The sequence below is a fragment of the Dysidea avara genome, chromosome 13, assembly GCF_963678975.1.
Source record: "Dysidea avara chromosome 13, odDysAvar1.4, whole genome shotgun sequence".
NCBI lineage: Eukaryota > Metazoa > Porifera > Demospongiae > Dictyoceratida > Dysideidae > Dysidea > Dysidea avara.
In genome coordinates, this window is record NC_089284.1 from 10,350,633 (window position 1) to 10,377,301 (window position 26,669).

Genomic DNA, 26,669 nt, shown 5'->3' on the forward strand with positions numbered 1-26,669 from the left:
TTGTAGCTGAACTGTCTACAATACTAACTGGTTGCTGCTGAACTCATTACAGCATAACTTACAATGTAATAGAAATCTATAATGGAGTAAGTCATGAACTAGCTGAATGCTCTATTAGGGTGACAGTGCTATTTGAGTATCTCGATCTTGCATTTGCCACACGGAGTTGACACAGAGTTGGCTTTCAAATCATAACTCAGTGGTTTGTAATCTGATTGTTCTTTACTACTGCAAGGACTTTCTACAATGACTATTCCAGCTACATACCAATTTACAGCTCACTGCTCAAAGCGGTTTGCCTGGTAGGCATGAAAATTATTGGTATTTTTATTCACGAACCTCGATCGCGCAATTGTTGCACACCTTCGGTTTCGTGTCATATCTCCATGATCTTTATTTTGATTGCTTTCAAACCACCAAAAGGCACTACTACAATGGTTGATCTATCCACAAAACAATTTTAAACTCATTCCATGAAGCAGTTTACCCTGTAGGCATGACAACAAATTGGTCTTGTTTTGTGCGAATAATTGGTCATAAATCCTTAACCGTTCATCGGATTTGCACCAAATTTGATACTAGGATTTGCCTTTGGACTCCCTTTCTGTGTGCCAAATTTCAAGGCAATTGGAATACAACTTTGGGTTTTATAGCAATTTTTGCAAGTGTACGAAAACACAAAGAAAAAAACCCAAGAAAAAAAAGCGAAACTTTGGCTGCTCGTAACTCGGAAATGGCTTGAGCGATTTCCTTCAAATTTGGAATGTGGACTCCCCTAGCTGGCGGGCAACTCTGCAGCAAATTTGGTTCCAATTGGATAAGGTATCACCAAAATACAAAGGTGTGAAAATGACATTTTCTTTCTGTCAATATACCCACGGTGTGGTGTGCCGGCTTCTTGGGCTGCACAACACATTATTGTGTGTCTTGATATACAGTTGACTCTTATTATTTGTGTATGTGACTGCTCTTTTTTGTGTATCTGACTGCTCTATTAGAGTATTTCGATCTTGCAAAGACTGTGTACCCATGCACCCTGTTGAACAAGAGCTGAGGGTCTCCAACCTCTTACTTACTCTTTATATGCACAGGTAATGCATTTACTTAAACACTTGGTCCTCCTATGCCTTCCTCTGTCATGAATAGTGCATTCACATGATCTATAATCAAATAATTAAAATTTGATGCAAATACTTAAAATTGATGTGGGAAAAAAGAAATACAATAATGATCCCTAATATTGTTAAATAGCAAAGGCTTGGATAATTTTTGATCACTATAGTTACACTGGAATGATTACAGCATAGATAGTAGAGAGCACACCTTCGATTATAGCTATAAGTGTGTATGCAAACGTGGACCATTCTTGTTCAGCCCGGATCGTTTTTGCACTGGCATAACTGGTCCCAGTGAACCAATTATGCAAGCACAAGTGGTCTGGCCGGATCAAATATGTCAACTTAAATGGTCCGGGCGGACCTTATATACCCGGACCATTGGTGCATTGACAGGTCGGATGCACGTGAAGGCCAGCTAGTTTGACCTAAGAATAGAACAAGGTTTTAGTGCTAATATCAATGAAGGAGTATATATAGTAAGTTTAGCGAATGTAGATCGTTCTAGGATGATTGGTTGTGTGCTTGTCCTATTCAATGCCTGCCCAGCTGCTGTTTATCAATCGCCGTGGCATGCCATGTAGAGCTGTTACAAGGTAAATAAAGTACGATTACTATAGAGTATATAAGTATCTAATCAAAAACAGCCAAGCTGTAAAAAAAGGAGTGCGGCCCTTGAAAAGGCTATGGTGAAAAAAGATGTGAAATCCAAGGTGGCGGCCAAGAAATGGCTGTGATGGTAGGTTAATGGTAAAAATTTTAATAACGACAATTCAGGTGAATTTGGTGCCGCTTGGTCAATTGGCACAAAATTCACTTGAATTGTTGTTATTAAATTTTTTACCATTAACCTACCATCACAGCCATTTCTTGGCCGCCACCTTGGATTTCACATTTTTTTTCACCATAGCCTTTTCAAGGGCCGCACTCCTTTTTTTACAGCTTGGCTGTTTTTGATTAGATTTCACTTCTTTTTGTATTTGTATACCCCAAAGCCGGCCTATGGCCAGCTTTGGGACTTTTTAACCTATATATTTTTCTTTACCACAGGAAAAAGAAAAAGATTTTATAAATACTTTAACTCATTCTGATTTTATCAGTAAATGTACAAATTATATATATAATGCATATATCAAGAGTTCATTATATTATGAACTCTTGCATATATTTATTACATGTCAATTAATCCCCACGGGATAATTTGCAGCTGATCTCTCTACTGGGTGACTTGAAATGTAGCTGAACTCTCTACAGGGTGATCTGCTTGTATGTAGATGAGCTCTTTACAGGATTCTCTCTACAGGATGACTTGACTCTAGCTGAACTCTCTGCAGGGCTATCTGTTTGTAGTTGAATTCTCTACAGGGTGATTTGTTTGCAGCTGAACTCTCTACAAGGTAACTTCTTCTAGCTGATCTGTCTACAGGGTGACTTTTTTCTAGCTGGTCTCTCTACAGGGAGATTTGTTTGTAGCTGAATTCTCTACAGGGTGATTTGTTTGCAGCTGAACTCTCTACATGGTGGTTGCTTTAATTTGTAGCTGAACTCTCTAAAAGGTGACTTCTTATAGCTGAACTCTCTACAGGGTGATCTTTTCATAGCTGAACTCTCTACAGGATGATTTGTTTGCAGCTGAACTCTCTACATGATGATTTCTTTGTAGCTGAACTCTCTACAGGGTGATTTGTTTGTAGCTGAAATCCCTACAGGTGATTTGTTTGTAGCTGAACTCTCTACAAGGTAACTTCTTCTAGCTGCATTGATCTCTCTACAGGATGACTTGTTTGTAGCTGAACTCTCTACAAGGTGATACTTCTAGGTGATCTCTCTACAGGATGACTTGTTTCTAACTGAACTCTCAACAGGGTGATCTGTTCATAGCTGAACTTTCTACTGGGTGATTTGTTTGCAGCTGAACTCTCTACATGGTGGTTTCTTTGTAGCTGAACTCTCTACAATGTGACTTCTTCTAGCTGAACTCTCTACAGGGTGACTTGTTTCTAGCTGATCTCTCTACAGTGTGACTTGTTTCTAGCTGAACTCTCTACAGGTGATTTGTTTGCAGCTGAACTCTGGTTTCTTTGTAGCTAAACTCTCTACAAGTTAACTTCTTCTAGCTGATATTTACAGGGCATATTTGTTTGTACATAGCTGAGTTCTCTACAGGGTGATTTGTTTGCAGCTGAACTCTCTACATGAGAGTTTCATTGTAGCTGAACTCTCTACAATGTGACTTCTTCTGGCTGAACTCTCTACAGGGTGACTTGTTTCTAGCTGATCTCTCTACAGGGTGACTTGTTTCTAGCGGAACTCTCTACAGGTGATTTGTTTGCAGCTGAACTCTCTACATGGTGGTTTCTTTGTAGCTGAACTCTCTACAAGGTGACTTCTTCTAGCTGATCTCTCTACAGGGTGATTTGTTTGTAGCTGAACTCTCTATAGGTGATTTGTTTGTAGCTGAACTCTCTACAAGGTGATACTTCTAGGTGATCTCTCTACAGGATGATTTGTTTCTAACTGAACTCTCAACAGGGTGATCTGTTCATAGCTGAACTTTCTACTGGGTGATTTGTTTGCAGCTGAACTCTCTACATGGTGGTTTCTTTGTAGCTGAACTCTCTACAAGGTAATTTCTTCTAGCTGAACTCTCTACAGGGTGACTTGTTTCTAGCTGATCTCTCTGCAGGGTGATCTGTTCATAGCTGAACTTTCTACAGGGTGATTTGTTTGCAGCTGAACTCTCTACATGGTAGTTTCTTTGTAGCTGAATTCTCTACAATGTGACTTCTTCTAGCTGAACTCTCTACAAGGTTACTCGTTTTCTAGCTGATCTCTCTACAGGGTGACTTGTTTCTAGCTGAACTCTCTACAGGTGATATGTTTGTAGCTGAACTCTCTACATGATGGTTTTGTTGTAGCTAAACTCTCTACAAGGTAACTTCTTCTAGCTGATCTTTTTACAGGACATATTTGTTTGTAGCTGAGTTCTCTACAGGGTGATTTGTTTGCAGCTGAACTCTCTACAGGGTGACTTGTTTCTAGCTGATCTCTCTACAGTGTGACTTGTTTCTAGCTGAACTCTCTACAGGTGATTTGTTTGCAGCTGAACTCTGGTTTCTTTGTAGCTGAACTCTCTACAAGGTAACTTCTTCTAGCTGATCTTTTTACAGGGCATATTTGTTTGCAGCTGAACTCTCTACATGGGAGTTTCATTGTAACTGAACTCTCTACAATGTGACTTCTTCTAGCTGAACTCTCTACAGGGTGACTTGTTTCTAGCTGAACTCTCTACAGGTGATTTGTTTACAGCTGAACTCTGGTTTCTTTGTAGCTGAACTCTCTACAAGGTAACTTCTTCTAGCTGATCTTTCTACAGGGTGATTTGTTTGTAGCTGAATTCTCTACAGGGTGATTTATTTGCAGCTGAACTCTCTACAAGGTGACTTTTTCTAGCTGAACTCTCTACAGGGTGACCTGTTTGTAGCTGAACTCTCTACAGGGTGATCTGTTCGTAGCTGAACTCCCTACAAGGTAACTTCTTCTAGCTGATCTTTCTACAGGGCGATTTGTTTGTAGCTGAGTTCTCTACAGGGTGATTTGTTTGCAGCTGAACTCTCTACATGGTAGTTTCTTTGTAGCTGAACTCTCTACAATGTGACTTCTTCTAGCTGAACTCTCTACAGGGTGACTTGTTTCTAGCTGATCTCTCTACAGGGTGACTTGTTTCTAGCTGAACTCTCTACAGGGGATTTGTTTGCAGCTGAACTCTCTACAAGGTAACTTCTTCTAGCTGATCTTTCTACAGGGTGATTTGTTTGTAGCTGAATTCTCTACAGGGTGACTTGTTTCTAACTGATCTCTGTACAGGGTGACTTGTTCCTGCTGAACTCTATACAGGTGATTTGTTTGCAGCTGAACTCTCTTACATGGTGGTTTTTTTGTAGCTGAACTCTCTACAAGGTTACTTGATCTCTCTACAACATGACTTGTTTCTATAACTGAACTCTCTACAGTGTGATCTGTTCATAGCGGAACTTTCTACTGGGTGATTTGTTTGTAGCTGAACACTTTGCATGATTGTTTCTTTGTAACAGAACTCTCTACAAGGTAACTTCTTCTAGCTGATCTCTCTACAGGGCAATTTGTTTGAGCTGAACTCTCTACAAGATGGTTTCTTTGTAGTTGAACTCTCTATTAGGTACCTTCTTCTGGCTGATCTGACTACAGGGTGACTTGTTTGTAACTGAATTCCCTACAGAATAATTTGCAATGTAATATAATTGAGTAAATTATAAATGCAGCTGAATGCTTTATTAGGGTGACTGTTCTATTAGAGTATCTCGATCTCACATTTGCTACACGTAGTTGCCTTTCGAATCATAACTCAGTGGTTTGTAATCCAATTCTTCTGTACTACTCCAAGGACTTCTATGATGATTATTCCAGCTACATACTGATTTTCAGCTCATTGTTCTAAGCGGTTTGCCTGATAGACACGAAAACTAATAGTTTTTTATTCATAAAATTCGATCGCGTAATTTTGACACAGGTCGGGTTTTGTGTCATATCTCCGTGGTCTTTATCCCGATTCCTTTCAAACCACAAAAAGGCACTCCTAAGATGGTTGCTCCATCTACATAGCAATTTTCAACTGATTCCTCAAAGGAGTTTACCCTGTAGGCGTGACAGACCTTCGACCTTATTTTACGCAAATAATCGGTCATAACTCCGTGAATGTTCATCGGATTCCTACCAAAGTTGATACACAGATCCGCCTTAATGAGCCCTTTAAGTGTGCCAAATTTCAGCCCGATCCGAGCACGCATTCGTGTTTTATGGCGGATTTTGCGAAGTGTGCGAAATAAAGAAGTAGAAGAAAAAAACGAAGAAATTAAAACGAAATTTTGTTCGCTCGTATCTCGGAAATGGCTGGAGCGATTTTCTTCAAATTTGGTGTGTAGACTCCCCTTACTGGCCGGCACCTCTCTAGCAAATTTGGTTCCAATCGGGTAAGGGATCACAGAGCTACGTAGGTGTGAAAATTGCGTTTTCTTTCTTCCTGTTAATATACTCACGGGTGGCACGCCGGCTTCTTGGGCCGCACGACACACTACCGTGTGTCTTGATTTGTACAATCTGCAAAATATGAGTTTTGCTTATTCCGCGTTTTACTATTAACTTCGATTGTTAACCTATGCATTTTACTTTTCATAACTTTTCCTCTTCAGGTTTATTGATGGGCACCATGCAGTATTGTTGACTGGTCTGTGCATAATGTGGTGATTTGGAATGCTAAAACGGTTCGTAGCATTTCTTGTATGCACATGACATTGTTGTAATGTGTCCACACATCTTAAAAATAAATATACTTATATTTTCCTCTATAAATACTCAGTTCCATTGTGCCATTGGGTTGTAAGTGGGTTGAGTATGGATCATCCAGGACATTTGGGTCACACTTTGTCCTGGCCAAGTGGATCTCATCCACTGACAGAATGTACAAGATCAGATCACATGTATAAATTACAGTGGAACTTGTCTATTGCCACCTTCACTCAATAAGCAGGTGGCAGTACTGGCATATAAATTCTCACTTTGGAATTGGCTTTTTGAGAGAGGTTGCCTTTCTATATTGGTGGCCATTAAGACAGGTTTCCTTGATTGTACTGATGGAGTGTACATACTATAGAGATGCAACAATATCCTCTACTTGGTGCCATTTGATAGCGATGCAATGGAGACTATGTATTGTTGTACATAAATACTATACCGTTGCAACTCTAGTACATATTTATAACAAGAATGTTTGTTAACTGTTTAGACATACTAGAGCCACACCCACTCATCTGGATTCTACAAATGGAGACATGCCAACTTGTCGCACTTACTTCCATTGCTTATCTGTGTTTGGATAAATATGCCGTCGTGTGAGACCTGCTACCATGGTGGGCCACTGGAGAAGTGGAGACATTCTTTTGATAGCAGTTATATCACAGTCATTATTCATGAAATTTTTGTAATTCTTCAATTACGTTGTTATGCACTACTAAGGAAGCACTTGATAAATAAACCGCTGTTAGCAACATATTACGCACAGAAGTATCTTCTAAACTGTTATAGTTTGACTATAGTGTTTTTTTCCCACAAATTCTCTCAACAAAGCCACAAAGTTGCTCTTCATTTCGTTCGCGTACATTGGGGATACGCCTAGTCTTGCATGGCCAGACCTTTTCCATGCAGCTGCTTATCAATTGGAAATTATAAACGCCGCACTACAGTGCTTATAATTTTCAATCGATAAGCGGCTGTGCGGAAAGGGTCTGGCCATGCGAGACTAGGATATACCCCTTTCTAACTCGAAGGGATAGGTTATTCCTGGTAGTGTACGAGACCAATTGTTAAACGCCTGTAAAACCCGAAGGGAAGGTAATTCACAAAGTCTGAGGAAATTTGTCACACCAATATTTCAGGCCGCCAGAAAGAAACCACCTCAGAGCAAAGTCTACCAGTCATAAGCTACTTCTACTCCTTACGTAAAAGCTGCTTTTACCATTTAACGATTTTGCTCACATGGGTGCATATAGATAGGTACACACATAATTTCAAGAAACTAAGCGCTCACCCAGTCGGCCGGCTGTGGGTGTGTGCCCGGTTTAACAATAATGGACCTAGGATGGATACTTGAGGCCAATGGGTCCGTCACGGTAAAATCACATACGAAATTTGAAATTTCTAAAGATTTTTTGTAAAAATTTCAAGATTTGAGCTTGAAAAAAAATTGAAATTAATTTCAGATATTTCAAATAAATTTATAAATACCTGATAGTAGCTATAATTTGTGCAATTAACTCCTGAATGATCCAGTGAGATGTAGTTACACACATGCACTGATAAATGCACTATTGCAGTTGTCTCTAACATTTACAGAACTAATCTAGGTACTTCTTTAACTTGCAAGATAAATCTTGCATATCTTGCATCTTTCATAGCAACAGTTATACTCATCAGCAATGTTTCATGATTAAATCTAAATTTTACCTACGCCTTAGAAATGCAATTGAAGCCTTAAGAACCAGCTGTATATAAACAGCTTTACAATGTCAAAATGATAACTTTTAACAGGTGCCTATTGCGTATTAGATGTTCGGGTAGCAGTTTAGAGGTAAAATGTGTGCTTTGCCACTATAAAAGTTGGCAATAAGTATCTGTGACTAATCAAGCTTTACTGAATTCAAGAAAAACTAGTCAGCAGCTCATCACATTCCATGGAATGTGGAGTCTTGCAATAGTGGGGCGTGCACTAATGAAAAGATCCAGGCCAAAAATTTCAAATTTCAGACCAAAATTTCAAATCAATTTCAAGGGTTAGTACAGCAGATTGCATTTCCGTTTAAAAATTGCATACACTACTTCTTGCACATGCATGTCAGGGTAATGGCGGACTCTAAGTGTAAGGCGGCGAAGAACAGCCATTTGAACCAAACTGTTATAATTAGACTGGTAAACACTACTGTTGGTGGAGCATTGGTCCCTACAACAATAGTTCAGGTAAGAAGTCAAATGGTTAACACGTTTTAATTAGAATATTCCATGTTTTAGAACAAACTCAGCACTGTGACAGGATAAATTCAAACCTTGTCTAAGTCTCCAGGTATTGGCGAGAGTGCTACTGTGCCTAATTATACAGCATCAATTTTCTCCTAAGGGTACTCACTAATAGTGGTACCAAAGAAGAAACAAGACTACGTTGTTCACAAATTTGAGTGGTACCTTTAAAACCCTTAAAGAATTGTCCAACAATGTGTTTAAAGATATTTCACCTACTGCATATATGGGTATATTGAGCCAGGCCATGGGACAAAAGGTAAAAATGCTGGATTACATGTGAAGCAGATTTCAAGGAAATGTATGTGGCCTATGGAGGAAAGAAAGAAGTTTTGTTATGGTGTACAACTGATAATGATAAGTGTTCTTGTGTGCCGGATAAGGTAGAGACACCCTGTAAGTGTCAAAAAGGGGGATATGATAGTCACATTGACAAAATGGCGACTGTTGAAGAAATAGAAAAAAGTTAAGACAAAAACACAAAGGAGTCTATACAGAGGAACAAATCAGGTGTTGGCACACTCGACTCAAATAAAGAAACATAGTTCATATGACTGTGCACCTGATAAACCCTTTCGGAAGACTAAAGCTAACAAAGAGAAGAGTTCCAGTGATGGTGGTTGTATGAGCTCCGGTGGTGGTTTTACAGTTTCGCCCAGCAAACATGTAAATTTAAGGGGGCAACGTGCAAGTCAGTTGCTATAACTCCATATTAGAGAGAGGTGGCATTACTGAAGAACAGTATGATCACATGAAAGCCACCATTATGGGAGAAGTGAACAAGTTTGTCTAAATGCAATAACCGGTTGACAGTCTATATAGTTTTCAACAAACATGTTTAATATGATCACAGGTTTTTTTTGCATGTACTATACAGGTGTCTAATCAAACAACAGTCTATATAGCTCTCAAATGGATGTTACAAGTGTGATATAGTGCGCAGCATGTATACTAGCTAATATCCACAATACTTGATCCAACTGATGCTGAGTTCTGGTGTTATACACTGAAATGCTGCTTGTATTAGGTTAAAAGGTGGCAAAGCATACATATTATCCTCATGTTCCTTCAAGTATTGCTTGATAAAATGAATGTGATTTCAATTGGGTTTAAGTCTGGGCTGTACGGTGGTAAGTAAATCAGCATCAGAAAACAAGTCTTTAACTCCTTGAACATGATGAATTGAGCGGTTATCCATGATGACAATTGATTTTGGATTGGAACCATCAAATGGTAGCATTTCTGGGATCAGGGCAGCAAAGCTGAAATCAAAAAACATATCGCCATTTACTGAATTACTGGTAGTTTCCATTGCCAGTAGGCCTTCTGTACAAATAGCAGCTATGGATGAATACGTTGACCCCCGTTGTATCAAGGTTTCACTAGCTGCCCTTTCACTTTGTAAAGCATAGCCATAGTTCCTCAACATGTCTTTGTAATGGCACCCAGTTTCATCCACCCATACAAACATATCTCTTGAAAATATGTAAGTATTAGCAACAAATATAGCCCGAAAGTTCAATGACTGTTGTAAAGCAACTTGCTGTATTTTCTTCCTGGTGAATCCAAACCGGGCTAGCAACCTACATACAGTAGATGTATCCAGTCGTGTTTGTTGCCTATTTAATCTGTTTGATCAGTTCAGTTAGTTGCAACGGGGGGGGAATCAAATACTATAGACCAATAATAAACATCTCATGATAACTATCCAAACTTCGCTCGCGCCTCTTACATCCAGTCATTGGGGTAACTTCACCAGTTGCTTTGAGCAATTCAATGATATTGTAAGCCGTCCCTACTGAAATACCAAGGTTTGTAGCTGTTTTGTGGTATTTCAGTTCCAAAACAAAGCGCTGTCATACCACTTGCCACCGTAAATCAACTGAGTATGCTTTCCTCCTTCCAGGCTCTATTGATCTTACAATTGTAGCCATACTCTATTTTTCCAAGACCTTGCTGTGTACAAAGCACCATGCACTAACAATGCGTATGCATCTGACAAATAGGACAGTGATGATTCAGTTTTGCACGTCATTTTATTCAATTTAGTACTGATTAATGAACAGTAGAAGACTAACACAAGTATTAACAGTACATTACTTAACTATCTATCACTTAACTTACAAATTTCGTAACTCACATGTGTGTGCATTGTTAGCGCATGGTGCCTCGTGTACCGCAAGATCTTGGAAAAATACAGTAATTCACTGAGCCTGGATTGCAGGCATTCACGTACATACTACAGTAGCTTTAACCATAGATAATTGACACCCCTACCTGGATTGGAAGCACACGTATAGTTTCCATACAAAAGTACGTGACTATCCGCGTTTTGCACCTGAAGTTTTGAAACACTCTTTCTCACTCGAAGATTCTGTTTTACTGTCTAGATACAGCTTGGTTGTTTTAGCTAGTAAGTTTAGTACATTGTTTCTTGGGTGGCGATTAGCCTACTACTGGTATAGGCGCTTTCCGTATAAAAAGTATTTGCACATGTTTGTGAAAATGGCGGGTTGAACAAGTCTAGTTTAAGGCTGATGCTTATTAGTTATTAGTGCTACGTGTACTGGTATGGATTTCATGGTATATTCGCTCCAGTTTAGCCAAGTTCACAAATCCCGCCTCTCGTATCAACCTTTCACGCTTGTCAAACTTCTAGCAAATACACATCAGTACGCTCAGACACTAGGAATAGGCCAAACCTTATATTCCATAGCGGTGCACCTACTATCACAGATACTATACTTACAAAGGATTGGCAACACGTATAACAACCGTTCGACAATCCTCGTTATGGTCACGTAAGTTGTTACGTAAGTGAGCGCATCTATTGTCATAGATATGGCTGAGACGACATGACAGGATGGCAAGAAGAATGGCCCATTTATACCGTTCCCAGTGCTGTTATTCGTTATCTACGAGAGGGGAAACTACTCTTGTAAAAGATTATTGTAGCGAGTTACGACTGCAGGCCCATTTCATCATTGCCAATGGATTTATACGAGAGATCCAGTGACTCGTTTGCAGCTGAGCTGTGACGGTGGAAGGTAACACTGTAATCCGAGCTGGAATCTCACCTGAAAGGCCCAAGAATGAATTATACTGCTGGTATGTGATATCAATATGATGATGTACTACTAATAAACCAATTAGACTGTAGATATTTTATAGATGTACTTTATATGCACACACACCCTCATTTTGAGGCTCGTACATAATACAATTAATAATAATAATAACCATGATAGTGCACCCGGCGATTGTATGGAGTAAAAGTCGATCAATCTACCTGTATCACTGGTATTCTTGCATACTCCTACTCCCTGCAGTCTATATTTCCTGTTGAGTAATTTCACTATCAGTTGAGTATATGAAATTGTCATGCCTCTACTTATGAAAGATCCCATGGTTTTTCCCATTTTCATGGGTTTCATGGGTACTGTACCCACGAAATCTCTAGTGCCGTGAAATTCTGATATGCAATTATGAATTTCATGTCCTATGAAAAACCATGAAATGACTTTCGTGTTACATTCACAATTTAACTTTGATGGCATGGCTGTCAAAAGTGTTTCATGGTGTAACGCTCTGGTATAACGCTCTGGTATAGTGCATTAACTACAGTATGTGTCTGCATTGATTGAGGGGTCAGCGACCAAGTAATTAGCACCAGAAAGATTTCAGATTTCAAGAATTGACCTACAAGATTTAGAGCTTGTTGCTGACCCCTTGGCAGTAGTTGTAACTGATCACACAAGCTGTGATAGATGCGATTGTTATTAAAATGCTGTGTCAATTTCATTACCCTCCCGAACTAGTGATTTTTCTCTGCGACTATGAAATCAATTCTAAGAGGGAATTCAACAAAACCATCTATGACATGTCTACATTTCATGGCTGTTCCTTACGAGTATGTGGCTACATTGATCTGCATAATATGTCAGATTTCGTAACAGAGTAATAGCTTTAAATTTGTATTATTGTTACAACAATAACCACTGTTTGTCACTTTTCTAGCATTTTTTACAGTCTACAAAAGGGGGAAACATGCTTCAACAATAGTTGGTATGTGGTTGTGCTATTCAGTATACTGTGCTTATTTGTACTGATACAGAGTCTGAAAATACTGAACATGATGTGCCAAGGTAGTATCAGGCAAACTCATTTCGGTTCATGGCTACAAATAACAGTTATTGTATTTGTCTATAATGTATGGTGTGCATATACGTTTTGTTCATGATTGATACTGGCAACTCCAGGTTTAGATGCTACCTTCAGTGTGACATCGGTACATCAATTTGATACCAGTGGACTTACTGTTTTGTTATATCCATGTAGGCTCTTGAATCACTACTGTACGCATCAATATAAAAATACGTTGATGTCTTACATATAGTGTGCTTCACTACTAGCAGCTTCATTTTTTGCTTCCAATAGTGTCTCCCTCACTGCGTCTAGATAAAATGACCATCTCAAGCAAGTGGTGGATGGCTATACACCAGTGACTGTGACTTCAGGGCAATACATTGGGCAGCTGCTGGATCACATGCGTTGATGGCTAATGCCACATCTGAATTTGAGCTCATGCATGTTTGCACTGCATTACCATAACATTAAGCTCTCTTGTGCTGTATAGTAACTTGCCGTTTCTTCTCCCAGTACTACGACAAAACTCCACAAATCAATATAACGAAATTACTTCAAAATGAGCTTCAAATCACAACTTAGGAAATAATTTTAGCCTCTATAAAACAAAGCACTGCACTTTACTAATGGTTTCAAGTATTCTCTTGTAAATTGTGTTCAATAAAGTGTTTTTGTTTCTTTGTAAAAACTCCACAAGTGTGAATAGCCATGAGTCTCGGAACTTCTTTATACACTAGGTTGAGGTTTTAGGGTGTTTTCCTTTATCAGTTACTCACCTAGTAGTGCTGGGCTCATTTGAAGAAGGTTGTACATCAACAGAGTGAACTACTCATGCTACGGAAGAAGAAACGAAGAAGCTTGTACGTCTAATAACCAGACCATAACGAGGATTGGATATGATGTCACTATTGTTTTGATCACGCGTTGCCAATCCTTTGTAAGTTAGTATCTGTGCTACTACTCGCCAGTAAGGAAAACACGTGTTTATAAAATCTACTCCAGGTACTGTGTACAGTATAAGGGACGCGAAGCGCGGATAGATTAGGTGGCGCTTAGAAGTTTCCAATCCAGTATGGAGTGTCTATTATCTATGCTTTAACTATCGTAGCTTCAAATGTACTGCGATTTTATTGCGCGTGTGTGTAAACAATCACGCTTTTTTTAAAAACGGAACTGTAATTAAAATAGAGGGATTGCACGCATGATGCGTTATGACGTATTTTCGTAAAATGCTTAACAACCGTTGCTTGTCAGACATTTGTGAGATACGCGAGTGAAGGCTACAGCCAGTCTCAATGGTTCAGTGTAGAATGGAACACGTTCGATAGGTTAGTCACTTGTATAAACTAGGATAGCCATCGTCAAAGTTGTACAAAGTGTTAGTGTTCACGACTAATCGACAAAAAATTGATATTACACTTGTCCAACTTAGTGCTAGTATTTAATGTTTGTGTCTAACCTTATCCTAGCTTTTGACAAAGATTCTCTTATTTGGTAAAGCGTGGTGACCCAAGTAAGTGCATTCGCCCCATTGCGTACCATTGAAAAGTAAACCTCACAAATGTCAGACTAGCAACGGTTAAGCATTTTTATAATCCGCGCCACAATACTTTTCGCATGCAAACCCTCTATTGACTCGTGGCAACATAGATACTAGAATACATAATGGATTGGAAATGCAATACATTTTACGGTTACGGGCTCGATACGGTCACGTGATGACATTTACGGGGAACAGCAGCATTTTCAATAGAGTTATTTCATTGCGTGAGCATTATCACGTCATTAAGTCAGGTCGCCCCCGCATCCGCCATTACTGTGTACAGGTGTTCTGTGAATCTGCTATGTCGACTTCTTCGTCACTGACAATGGTGCCTCAAATGTATTTGTATTTCGAAGGATTGCTCGAAGAAGACAAGAGACGTTATAAATCGAAGATTGAGTTAATTAATGGGAATGATCCATTCGAGAAGATTGTTGGTGGGGAGCCATTTCGTGGAGTTGTGCCGGTCGACTCGTGTGATTTGGTGTCTTATCTGGTACTCAAGACTAGTTATATGACATCCGAGCAATTTAAAGCACGTAAAGGCCTGGAAGCATACAACCAATTCGTGTCTGATTCGTGTCTGGTTGGATTTTTGTGTGTGCACATTTGCAATGGATGATGACCAAGGAGCAGGCATGCACATTGAGCGAATTTTTAAGGATACCAGTGTCTGGAATGAGTGCAAAGTGGCATCAGAACAGTTTTTCAAGACCTGTCTGCTACCAGAATTAATGGGTAACTGGTACACCAGGTCCACTGTCACCACTTCTAATGATACGACCGTTACCGTTACTACAGATTCAGCTTCTGGTACTTCATCAGATAACAGTACTAGTGTGACCCTTTAGGGTGCTGATTCAGGCTTTACTAATCAGCTGACGTATTGTTACTGCCATCGACCTGAAGAAGGCACGATGATTGCTTGTGATAACCATGACTACCCCATTGAATGGTTTCACACTTCTTGTCCCCAATTAACTAAACTACCGAAAGGTAAAGCTAAGTGGTACTGTCCTGACTACCGGATCTTACCAAGGTTCTTGAGGAAAAAAGCCAAGAAGTAGATTACCGCTATATTACCAATTTGTATCACTATTATTGTATTCTAACCAATCACCATTATTGTATTCTAAATCTTATGTACAATAAAATTAATGAATCAATGACATACGTAGAATATTGCAATGAAATACTGTCAATAAGCTAAATTTCAAATTGATGGAATATAATGTTAGAATCATAGAATCACAACAGTTAGTCAGAGCACAGCATATACGGATCATTCTATCAATAGGTGGACAGTCATCCTCTTCCCTAGTTGCCACAAATTGTATGGGCAAAGTACTCCGTAATATTGTAAATTTTTGCTGTACTAAACCAATGACCCGCTCTACATGTATTCTAACATTGGCAATTGACCTCGTCTCCTCCACTTCTAATGGAGACAGCTGACTTTTACCTTTAGTAAATGCAGGTATTTTACCTTGAGTGGCCTAGATTGATGGAAGGGAGCCAATCTAGGCTCGTCACATCATAAAGCTTTGCTGGCTTGCCCGATTGAAAGTGTCTTGAACAAACTCTATAATCCGTCTTCGAATTGCTTTCAAGCATCTCTACTGTTAAATCTTCCTAGAAATGGCAGCAAGAAAACCGTCTCTTCTCTTTGTAGACAATTCCCGATCACGTTCATCATTAGTGTGAGTTATTACAGATGGTATCTTGTAGTAGGATACGTGCTTATCTCGTTCTGAACGATTATTGTAGCCAAAAATCACACACAGCACCATTTCAATATTTCACGCTTGTACACAGTAATGGCGGATGTGGGGGCGACCAGAGTTAATCACGTGATATTGCTCACGCGATGAAATAACTCTATAGGCACAACACATTTTTGTCAAATTCACCCAGAGTTTTCTCGAAAACAGGTGTCTTGTTCAATTCGTTCATACTTTTTTTTAGCACTCTCGAAGGTATGAACTTTCTTTAGTATAGCATGTATCGCTAGACTCGTTTTCACAAAGCCAGGAAAACCCCCACGGCCACTACCGTCATGTAGCCATTCTTTTGCTTTACTTACGGAAAGTAACAGCTGTACAGTGCTAAAAATAATTATTTGCACTCATTACTATGTGGCGAAACTGTTCAGCACTTCTAAAACTTCGTATGTAATACGCCCTATGCACTAAAACCCCCACAGTAGTTTTTGAACACAAATTTCGCGTTCCTTCCTTCACACCTTCGGTTGTACGAAACGACTAACCTTTAGTCACAAACCAATAAATAGCTGAATCCTTTAGCAATGATTTAACGCTTTATAAAACCAGTAATAGCAGTCTCAGTGTTAAGAACAACTGCAGTTTGTACACTTGGTAACGTTGCCATAAATCACGTGACCGTATCGAGCCCGTAACCGTAAAATGTATTGCGTTTCCAACCATTACGTATTCTAGTATCTATGGTGGCAACAAGTTTGCACATGCTTCAGTCCACTAATCATTCGAACCGTAGCCGTAACAATCCGCACAAATTTAGTTGCAGTGTTGCGGCGTGCGTTTGCGTAAAATGGCGATTGGAACAACATCGAGAAAAGTGAAAATACTAAACGTTTTCAGAGTGTCTTCGTAATAAATGTGCGTTTTGAACATTTTTTATAATGTGGTTAGTAATTTGTGCTCCTTTTTCTCACAGCTCACGCCTATTACTGAATGTTCTAAATGTTCATTTAATGGCGAAGAAACGCAGCAAGGGAAAGAACTCTTGTATTGATACATAAGGTAACGAGGACAATAAGTTTTGTTAACTGTATTGGTTCTTTATTACATCAGCTAACTATGACCCAAATATGAAACAAGTGATGTGTACTAAACAGAATTGTACCTGGTTATAATAAGAGTATTGAGTATGGATATAAATTTGTGAAGCTAGAATTGTTGTATGTACAGTTAAAATTCTATAAAATACTTGAGGACTCGAATAAAATATCTGTGATCACTTCAGTTTCTATATCTTCACATTCTTCAGAACTAGATTCACTGTCTGTTATGTCACCGCTATCATCTGAACTGTCATCTTCATCAATTGTATCTCGACTAATATTTTGTAGACAATTTGATGTTGAATCTGTTGATGGTAAATTTGTACAGCCTCTACATTCACAACCAGGTCTACAGTGGTTGGACTTCTTCCTGCAGCCACAGTTGTTGGTTGCACACCCTTTCTTACAACTACATCCTTTTGTTAAGAAATTTATGGTTCCTCTTATCTATAATATAATAACGGAATGTTTTACAAGAAACTAAGCTAGATACTGATAAATAAACTACCAATAAGAGCTTGCAAGCAGCAAAATAGCTACAAAACTACTTACCTTGCTCATCACATCTGTATCCTCCCAGTCAATGCCATATGTCTCACCATCTTTAGTCCAACCACTATGCTCTGGAGGTAGTAGAGAATTATACATGTCTGAGTGTATGGATCTCTGCCACATCTGGTGTACCCAACATGAACGAAGCCAATGTCGCCAAAGTGAAGTATATGTTGGGACTCGTTCCTCTTCATTTAGTGTTCTGTTACTCACAGTCTTTCTGATTTTCTGCAACCAGCATTGATGTCTCTCTTGCAATGGTAGACTACTGTCTATTGAATTATACAATTGCACAGGTGTGGAATGTCCGTAATTAGAATTAAAACCATTTATGTGCTTTTTAAAATAACAACTCCCTATTAGTCGTATAAACGATAAAAATCCAGTATCCTGATCTGAAGGATTTGTTTGGGATAGATTGCCAATGTAGTGGCTGCCAGAAATGAAATTGGCGTACTGTAAAAAAATATTCAGTATAGTAGCCTTCCCAAATGATTTTATATATGAAATGTAATCACATCCACTGCAAATGTACAAGCACTGCATAATTAACATGAGATCTTCCCTTGGTAGTGTATACAGGTCTGGGTCTGTACAAAGGGCTCTCTGAAGATGTTTAAGTATTAGATACTTTTTAACTGTAGCATGATGAACGTTAAATTGAACAATATATTCTTTATTGTCAGGTACACTCAACCCTATTTGGTACACATCAGTGTCAGGTGAATATATGATGACTCTCATCGCAGCTGTCTGGGTGGCATGACGCCAGATCCTATTGTCTGCCTCCAGGGCATTGGAGCTATAAGATGATGCTCTCTCTGGCAGCTCACCGGCAGTAATCAACCATGTACTATCAGGAGAAAAACACCCAGCAATGATCATGCATTGTTCACCCCAAAGTAAGAATTGCCCTGACCTCAACAAGTACAATCCAAGAGCTTCTACTATAGCTCTCTTACAAGTTGGACAATCCAGAAACTCACTCCATCTTCCTTGAGGAATTGATGATTCAACGTTAAATAGGTAATGTTAATGTTTGTATGCTTTCTTACTGCTGTGTCGTTTCATCTGTTCAAATTGTTTTGGATTAAAAATTTGGTTCGAGGGGTTATCAAACACTAGGTGAACTTCTGATGCCCCTAGTCTAAAGTACTCCAACACATACTGATCAAACAAAAGCTTGCCGTATTCTGAAACAGTAGTTGTCCTCCTAAGTGGTCTAGTGTTTATCATAAACATTGCATCGATGATAACGGCTTGTGGCACCCAGACTAGGGAACTCACTACTACGTTTAGCTCTTCGCAACGATGTTGTAATTTATCTGTCCAATTGCTTTTGTTAGATTTGTGGGGACACCCATTTTCATCTGCCAATGCTCGTGGTAGTATGGAGTACTGTTCTTCTCCTAAATCACAACTTCCATTCTCAGCACACCATTGTAAATGACGCCGTAGGCACTTTATAGTCTGCTTATCTTCTCGTTCTTGTGGTGACAGTCTCTTCCTTTTTGTTCTTATACTGGACATAGTTAACAACTTCTGACGTCGAAGCGGAACGTTTAAGTGACTTTGCCTTACTATCCTAGTATTTATATACTGCTTAAACGCCTGTTGTCCTATTTCTCGAAAAGACAGCATATCTATAGTTTGCTCGGGGGTGGCTACTTGACCACTAAACACATTCAGAAGCCCCCTGTTTTCATCTTGTACATTAAAAAGCTTGCTGGTGTCAATTTCAGAGCACATTTTTTGAATGTTTTCTTCAGTGCATTGAGTTGATGGTGAGTCATCTTTAATTGTGTTGCATAGAATGATTTCAGATCTCTCAGGAAACAACACTTCAATTAGATTCTTGAAGGCTTTGATACGACAGTTTAAAAATAGAGAAGTTTTCTGTAGATATGAATGTGTTGGGTGCACTACAGCAGTTTTCATGTCTTTATTAATTAACATTTCCTGCGCTTCATCTAATGCCACGGAGTGGTACCTTTTCCCTGTAATGCTTACAGTGAAGCCTCCTGCTTCCAAACACTTGAGAATACTAGCTGGATACTGTTTAAGATCAGCCAAGTGACTTGGAATGATCCTTTCATAAGTGTCCCGGTCAAATGCAGCGAAGATAGGAGCCATTCGTTTCAAACTTGGCAATCTAAGCCTCCAGTTGCTACCCCAAATCACAAGAAATAAAGTTATGTAACAGTAGCAGTTGCTAAATACGAAATTTACCCACAGATTCCACACTGAATCTCTGTCTGCCATCTGATTAACATAACTCATAAAGCCAATAAGAGCATCTGTGTCCTGTAACAATCCACATACCCTCTCTGTCAAATGATGTGGTGACCGAGACTCATTGAGTGCAGCTGCTAAAATACTCCGAACATTATCAGTAAGGTTGGCTGGATTGGATTGGGTGCACCATTGCTCGGTATATGGCTTCCCATACTTGCAGAAGAAACAGGTGGGTTCTTTTAAAGTTACTGCAAGATTCTAGTGATTGTAAAGTGGCACTCCGAAATCCACAACTCTTCGCTAGTTCTCTGAGGCCAGCATTATAATAAACCTTTATAAGAATTGGTTGGAAATTCTTCAGTATGTGCCAATCTCCCGGAAAGATGATCAATTTCTCTAAGGCTACACCATACTGCCTTTTAATGTTCATCAAGTGCTGGTAAGTCTTGCCATCGCCAACAAGTACAACCCATCCATCCTGTTCTTTGGTATCAAACCTCTCAAGCAAGTCTTCAGCTACTATACTCATAGTCTCATCACTATCAGGATTCTCATTGATAAGTTCCATGTAGTGAATCTGTGATGGTTGTACTGTCTCACTGCATTTGTCATTCAAAAAACATCTCATGTCACTTAAGTTGCAGTGAAAATCCTGTTAGTGGTGAATGGTGTATTTAAGTAAGATGTAAGAAAAAGCTCCCTACTGATTGGCAAATGTTCATCAGCTTCTTCTTTGCTCTCCTCAAAATCTACCATTGCCAGTGGCTTAGGGTATAGATTATTGTTGGTGTCACTAACACAGGTCAATGTTGATGTTAGGTTTCTCACTGCAACTGTTCGTTGCCTTTTAGGCTTAGGACCTGCCTTACTAACTTTATCTGGGGATATGTCTGGTGATGAAAATGCACGTTTGGAGACAGTTTGCATGTCTGGTAAGTTGTCTGATGCACCATGTAGGTCATCTGATATTGAAATGCTGCAAGAAAGAGGTAAGGCTGGTGTGCATGTCTGCTCTTCATTATTAAAACAGATTTTATTATTAGGATTAGGTTGAACAATCTGAACAGTTGTTCCATGGTAGCTACGATGCTGGTTGCCACAGTAGACCGCTGAGTAACTCTGCAGCATGTCAAAATTGTCTACTGAGGCAATTGTAAAGGCTGAAGGAGACAGGTCATCCCATAGATATCGCTTCCGTTGTTCTGCAGCATGGTAAGCAATAAATCGATCATGAATGTCAGGTGAGCTGGTGCATCCAAGATTGTTAAGTATCTTCAGTAACTCCCGCGAGCCACCACACATTTCAACAGCATCTGCCAGCAAGTCATGGAACAACAGTGGCTGATTAGGATTAGTACAAAACTGCAGTAGGCTTAGCACATTGTACATTCTGATGTTCTTCAATTGCTTACTAGCCTTGCTCTCCTTTCTCAACGATTGGTGCATCTTCTCACGTACAGTTGCTGTGATGTGGTCTACAAATCCTACCAAAAGTTGATCCATGTTCTGTAACTGATCTTCAATGCTAAATGATAAAGGATTAGTGGAGAACTCTCGTCTTACTGTGGATTGCCTCTGAATCTCTTTGTGAATTAAACTATTAACTATACAGGCGGAATTGTGTAGCACTGTTTTATTGTCCTCTATCACTGGCCTATGCACACAATTGTGGTCTTCATCTGAGCACTCTTGTGATGTACTTTGGGTACTTAAAGCCCATGAAAGGCTTACTAACACATCAACACCTTTGCGGTATAGGATTGTACCGAACTTCATATGTACACACTTACATAACATGTAACAATTCAAATATTCAATCAATTTGTGTAGTAGCCATCTAGCTGAAAATATTACTGTGCCATCTCCTGTTTCTACAGTTACCTTTGCTGATGTCACACTACCTGCGTACTCAGATTCATATGACTTTAGGAAAACCTTGCAAGCCCATGGAAGCAGGACAGCCTTTTCCTGGAGTAAGTGGTTAGCAACATAAATGACTGTTTGGAGTGTTGCTTTCGTAAGTTTGTCTGTATTACCATCATCGTATTGGTCAACCCACTGGTTAATAGCTTGTTTAAGACTTGTATCACTACCATGTGGGGACTTAAGGGATTCAATAATTAGACAGTGTGTTTTATAACAAGTTGAGCAGATATAGTCTCTTGGGCTGATCGTCACATTCTGCCCAGTCTGGTTTGATAAGTGATGTGACACTTTATCAGCGTCTGGGCTATATCGGCAAAAAGCAGTTCCTCTCTTTGGTTTAGCCCCACATGAACTGCATGGCTTACTCTGGGAACCACAAATTGTGGCATATGTCTCATTATAGCATTTCCTACAAAGAACAAATGGTTCACTAATCCAAATAATTTGTTGAGTTTGTCACTGGTGGTAAACATTGCTTTTATTAGTTTATCACATTCTGAATTATTACAATGTGGATTACTGCATTGTTGTTTGCTACTTTGCAGGTCATTGCTTGAAGATTTCCAAGAAGGAATATGATCCAGTTCATGGCCGTGTCTGCGAGCTTCAACCAAGTGTTTCTTACAAATAAAACATTGATTGTGGGGTGAAACACCCAAATGTTTCTCTAAGTATACACGTTCCATTTTACCCCATGAATCATACCGTGATTGCTGGTTGTCTTTGCTTCCACAGAGGATACACTCCTTCACAGACTCTTTATTACCTGCAGTACAATGAGATCCATTTCTTGAAGGACAGTGGGATGAACACTGACTATCACCTTGCTGTTTTTAAATATTAGAAAAAATATGTGTGATAGCAAAACATTTGTATGCTATGTGGCTATTGGCATGCATAGTTAATACAGCGAATGCTTGTCCATACTTCTCGTATGCGTGGGACACCTAAATTTACCGTGTTATAATTTAATTCTACTATAAAGCTACTGACCAATGCTACCCAGGGAGCCACAGAAGTGTCTAAACGAATTTGTACCTGTGCTAAAGCGAAGCTACCTCAAACTCACCGAGTTCATTCTCGCTGTCTTTGTATCGGCTTGCAGTTGTGTGAGGCCAGCTGTACAATACTGTGAGATAGCTATTTGTTGGAACTATGCGCTGGACAAATGGTGAAGCCATACTATACACGTTAGGGAAGCTACAGCAATGCTACAGCAATGCAAATCGAAAGAGAAATAGACGCTGCATAACTGTAATTATGAACTAGGATTGCGCGCTTGCAACTAAATCTCCGTATTTAAGCGTGATTTGTTACGGCTGCAGTTCGACTGTAATTTCTTTGATCCCTTCTACTTGCTTACTGAGTATAATCTGTGCTTGTCGACTATACTATGACGTTTTAGCCAGGTCTATGACGCAATGAGCCTTATCTGCAATTACATCACAACGCGAAAATGGCGAAAAGTGTGGGGGCCAAGTGGGATACTTTGTATGGAAGGGGTAACGTTTCGAGATGTTCCACGTGAAGAAATCATGAGAAAATTCTGGTGAGGCTTATTAACTATCTTACTATGTAGGGGCACGCATTTTCGTACTTCTCGAGTAGTCCTACGGTCTGCTTTTGGTTTCTTCCCAATAGCTCTCTGTACAAAAGGCCCCCACACTTTTCGCCATTTTTGCGTTGTGACGTAATTGCGGATAAGGCTCATTGAGGATCTCGAATCTCACTCCGACTCGAGTGAGATTGAAGTTGACTATTGAAGTTGACTTACGATTTCGGAAATCTCACTCCGACTCGAGCGATACTAGACCTTTTATGGGTCAGGCGCGCAAGACTATCCTTTCATAAGTGCGAAATCACTTTGAGGAGCGAGACTAGGTGCGCACCTGATCATTCAATAGCGTCGGGCGTTTCGTTTCTGGTAATCTCGCCCAGAGTAGGTCCCGGGACTACAAACGTGAAAGAACAAATACAAATAATATAGCTCACCTTTCCCTGGGGTTGTCGTGACTAACGCACAATTCCGAAGGTTCTGAGTAGCGGGAAGCAGGAGGGATGGCGGATTACGAGGATACAACTCCACACATGTTACGCTATTCAAATCGAACCAAAAACATAGCATACAGAATACACGCATGCGCAAAACCTAAAGCATGAATACAATTACAACTAGTTACAGTTAGTTCGTGACATCCTCCGGGCCCCCGCAGGATTTTACTCCACTCGGAAACTCTTGTCCTGGCCTTAGCTGCGGCTAATCTCTGAGGTCTTGAGGACAACTGTGGTTCAGTACCTTCTGGTAGTAATGTATCTGAGACACGATCATTATCATTATCCGTTACATCTTGAGAATCACTGCCTGACACCTCCATTCCTCATTGACTTCTAGTGGATACAGTTTACTAATTGGTCTATTAGTGATACCTTTATCAGTACGAATAATTGCTGATCTCACCGAAAGCATCATTTCCTCGTTGTAGTTCTTGCACCACTGCCAGACGCCACTTCAATCTGGGGCAATCGTCATGAATTATAACTACATCCCCAACCTTTATAGTCTCCTTATTGGTTCCGCCACTGGTGATGTGAGTTTCCCTCAATGATGTCAAATATTCTTTTTTCCACCGACCCCAAAAGTGTTGTATAAGTAGAGCTTGCGCCTTGGCCTTCTTACTCAGGGTGTGGTGTAGTTGCGAACCAGCTTCTTGAAAGTCTTCATCTGTTAATTCATCTTGTGTAGTCAATGTATGTGGTACAGTATTGATAACTCTTCCATAGAGAAGGTGAGACGGTGTCAAAGGTTCTGGATCATTCAACTCAGAGCTGACATACGTTAAAGGTCTGTTGTTCAAATGGGCTTCAATTTCCACTATCAATGTCTGCAAGCTGGGTAATGTAACATAAGCCCGGCCGAGCATCTTCTTCAATGCACTCTTAGTCAGTCCAACCAGACGCTCCCAATAGCCTCCATACCAGGGTGCTCGACAAGGTATGAACTTCCAGTCTATGTCTTGGTTCCCTAGACTCTCCTTCACTGTGTCAGACTCAAACAGTGCTTTGAGATCATCAGAAGCCGCCATGAAGGTTGATGCATTGTCGGATACCACTAGTCGTGGCAAGGATTTCCTACTGGAGAACCGACGAAATGGTTGTAGGAAGGTTTCTTCCGACAGGTCTGTCACAACTTCTAAATGGATTGCTCTACTGCTGGCACATGTGAATAGGCACACATAGACTTTATTTTCTCCATTGGGGGTACGAATGTATAGTGCTCCTGTGAAGTCAATGGCAGTTACTGTGAACGGTTCCATTGCTTGCACACGATGTTTCGGAAGAGGAGGTGGGTCTGGTGTCTTGTAGTGGTTACCACACAGCTTGTTACATATTACACATTGCTTTAATATACTTCTTACACACTGTCTGGCTGCCGGCACCCAGTAACTCTGTCGAATATAGGTCACAGTACCGTTCGTTCCAGTGTGAAAGTGCTTCTCATGAGTGTCCCTGACAATGAGCTCAGTGAGTCTATGTTTCCTAGGAAGTAAGTAGGGGAACTTAGTTGATTGGGAGACTGGTGCGTTATGTATCCTCCCACCACAGCAGATTATGCCTTCTTTGTCAAGGTAGAGACGAAGTTGTCGTACCAGCGGAAGACGAGAAGATGACTTAGACTGAAGGTTACTGATCTCAGTAGGAAAACTGTCTAGTTGTGCAGACTTAATCCACAGTTTATGTGCAAGGACAAGTTCTGCTGCAGTGAGTGGTCCGTTTAATCGCTGCGATGGCCTTCTAAGGTTGTTTACAAAGCAAAGCACATATGCTGTAACTCTATGTAGCTTTGTTAGTTTACTGTATTTGTTGATGTCAATGACTTGGTATACTCCAGTTGTGGATATGATAGATGTTTCTGCTATCAAGGCTGTAGCTTCAATCTCTTCACTAGTACAGATGTTGAAAACAGACATTGGTGACCATTTGGGCCAATCAGTTTCTGAAGTTAACCACTCTGGACCATGGGACCATAACGATGAAGATTGTAGTTGGGTTGGTGTTATCCCTCGAGTTAGCAAGTCTGCAGCATTATCTGCTGTCTGACAGTAACCCCATACTGAGGTAGGAAACAAGGAACAAATTTCCTTCACTCGGTTGGCGACAAATGGTTTAAGTTGTTTGGAGCTGAATATCCAGTGTAGCACAATTTGGCTATCACTCCATAGTCTGATATTGACATGAACACTCAGTGTGGAGACAATAAACTTGGCAAGATAGGCAGCTGTGACTGCTGCACGCAACTCAAGTCTTGGCAATGTAGTATCCTTGGGGGGTGATACACGGGATTTAGCCAACACGAAATCTACTTGGTTTGCACTCTGAAGGTATGCCACAGCTCCATATGCCTTCATGCTTGCATCCACGAACACATGTAAATACATACATTGGTTAGTTGACATAACAGAGTACCTACGTGTCATCAGCACTTTTGCACCTTCCTCAATATCTGCTGCTACCTGATCCCACCTAATGTTGAATTCATCAATGGGTCGTCCCAACCCACTTGCTGCTTCCACAGTTCTTGTATCAGCAACTTGGCACGGACAGTAATGGGAGACAGCCACCCAAGGGGATCATACTGTTTAGATGATGCTTGTAGGATACTTCGTTTAGTCACAGGAGCGGTAGCTTCTTGTTTGATCTGGCATTGTGTAAGAGAAAGTGTGTCAAT

The 26,669-nt window shown here is 40.0% G+C and overlaps 3 protein-coding genes across 4 annotated transcripts in view; all 3 read right to left on the bottom strand.

Moving 5' to 3' along the window:
• Positions 1-24,094, bottom strand: part of LOC136243596 (uncharacterized) — a 53,930-nt gene extending 29,836 nt beyond the window's left edge. Inside the window, exon 1 of one of the 2 annotated variants that reach the window (XM_066035137.1) lies at positions 23,936-24,094. The gene's annotated coding sequence lies outside the window, so the exon portion shown is untranslated. The remainder of the gene's footprint in view (positions 1-23,935) is intronic. The other variant, XM_066035138.1, reaches the window with a different exon arrangement.
• Positions 16,898-18,814, bottom strand: LOC136243034 (uncharacterized). The gene is made up of 2 exons (XM_066034555.1): positions 17,783-18,814; positions 16,898-17,677 (listed from the first exon to the last, which is right to left on the bottom strand). The coding sequence occupies exons 1-2, from the start codon at positions 18,665-18,667 to the stop codon at positions 17,366-17,368; spliced, it is 1,197 nt and encodes a 398-aa protein (XP_065890627.1). The 5' UTR covers positions 18,668-18,814; the 3' UTR covers positions 16,898-17,365.
• Positions 24,095-24,375: 281 nt separating the features above from the next.
• Positions 24,376-26,349, bottom strand: LOC136242222 (uncharacterized). The gene has a single exon (XM_066033643.1). The coding sequence runs from the start codon at positions 26,347-26,349 to the stop codon at positions 24,376-24,378; it is 1,974 nt and encodes a 657-aa protein (XP_065889715.1).
• Between the last annotated feature and the right edge of the window lie 320 nt (positions 26,350-26,669).

Excerpts from the sequence above, each read along its gene's own strand:
- LOC136242222 (XM_066033643.1), bottom strand. The coding sequence starts at position 26,349 with ATGAAGGCATATGGAGCTGTGGCATACCTTCAGAGTGCAAACCAAGTA.
- LOC136243034 (XM_066034555.1), bottom strand. The coding sequence starts at position 18,667 with ATGATCATTGCTGGGTGTTTTTCTCCTGATAGTACATGGTTGATTACT. Across the intron at positions 17,678-17,782 it reads ATACAGATGTGATGAGCAAG|ATAAGAGGAACCATAAATTT; the intron begins GTAAGTAGTTTT and ends ATTATATTATAG.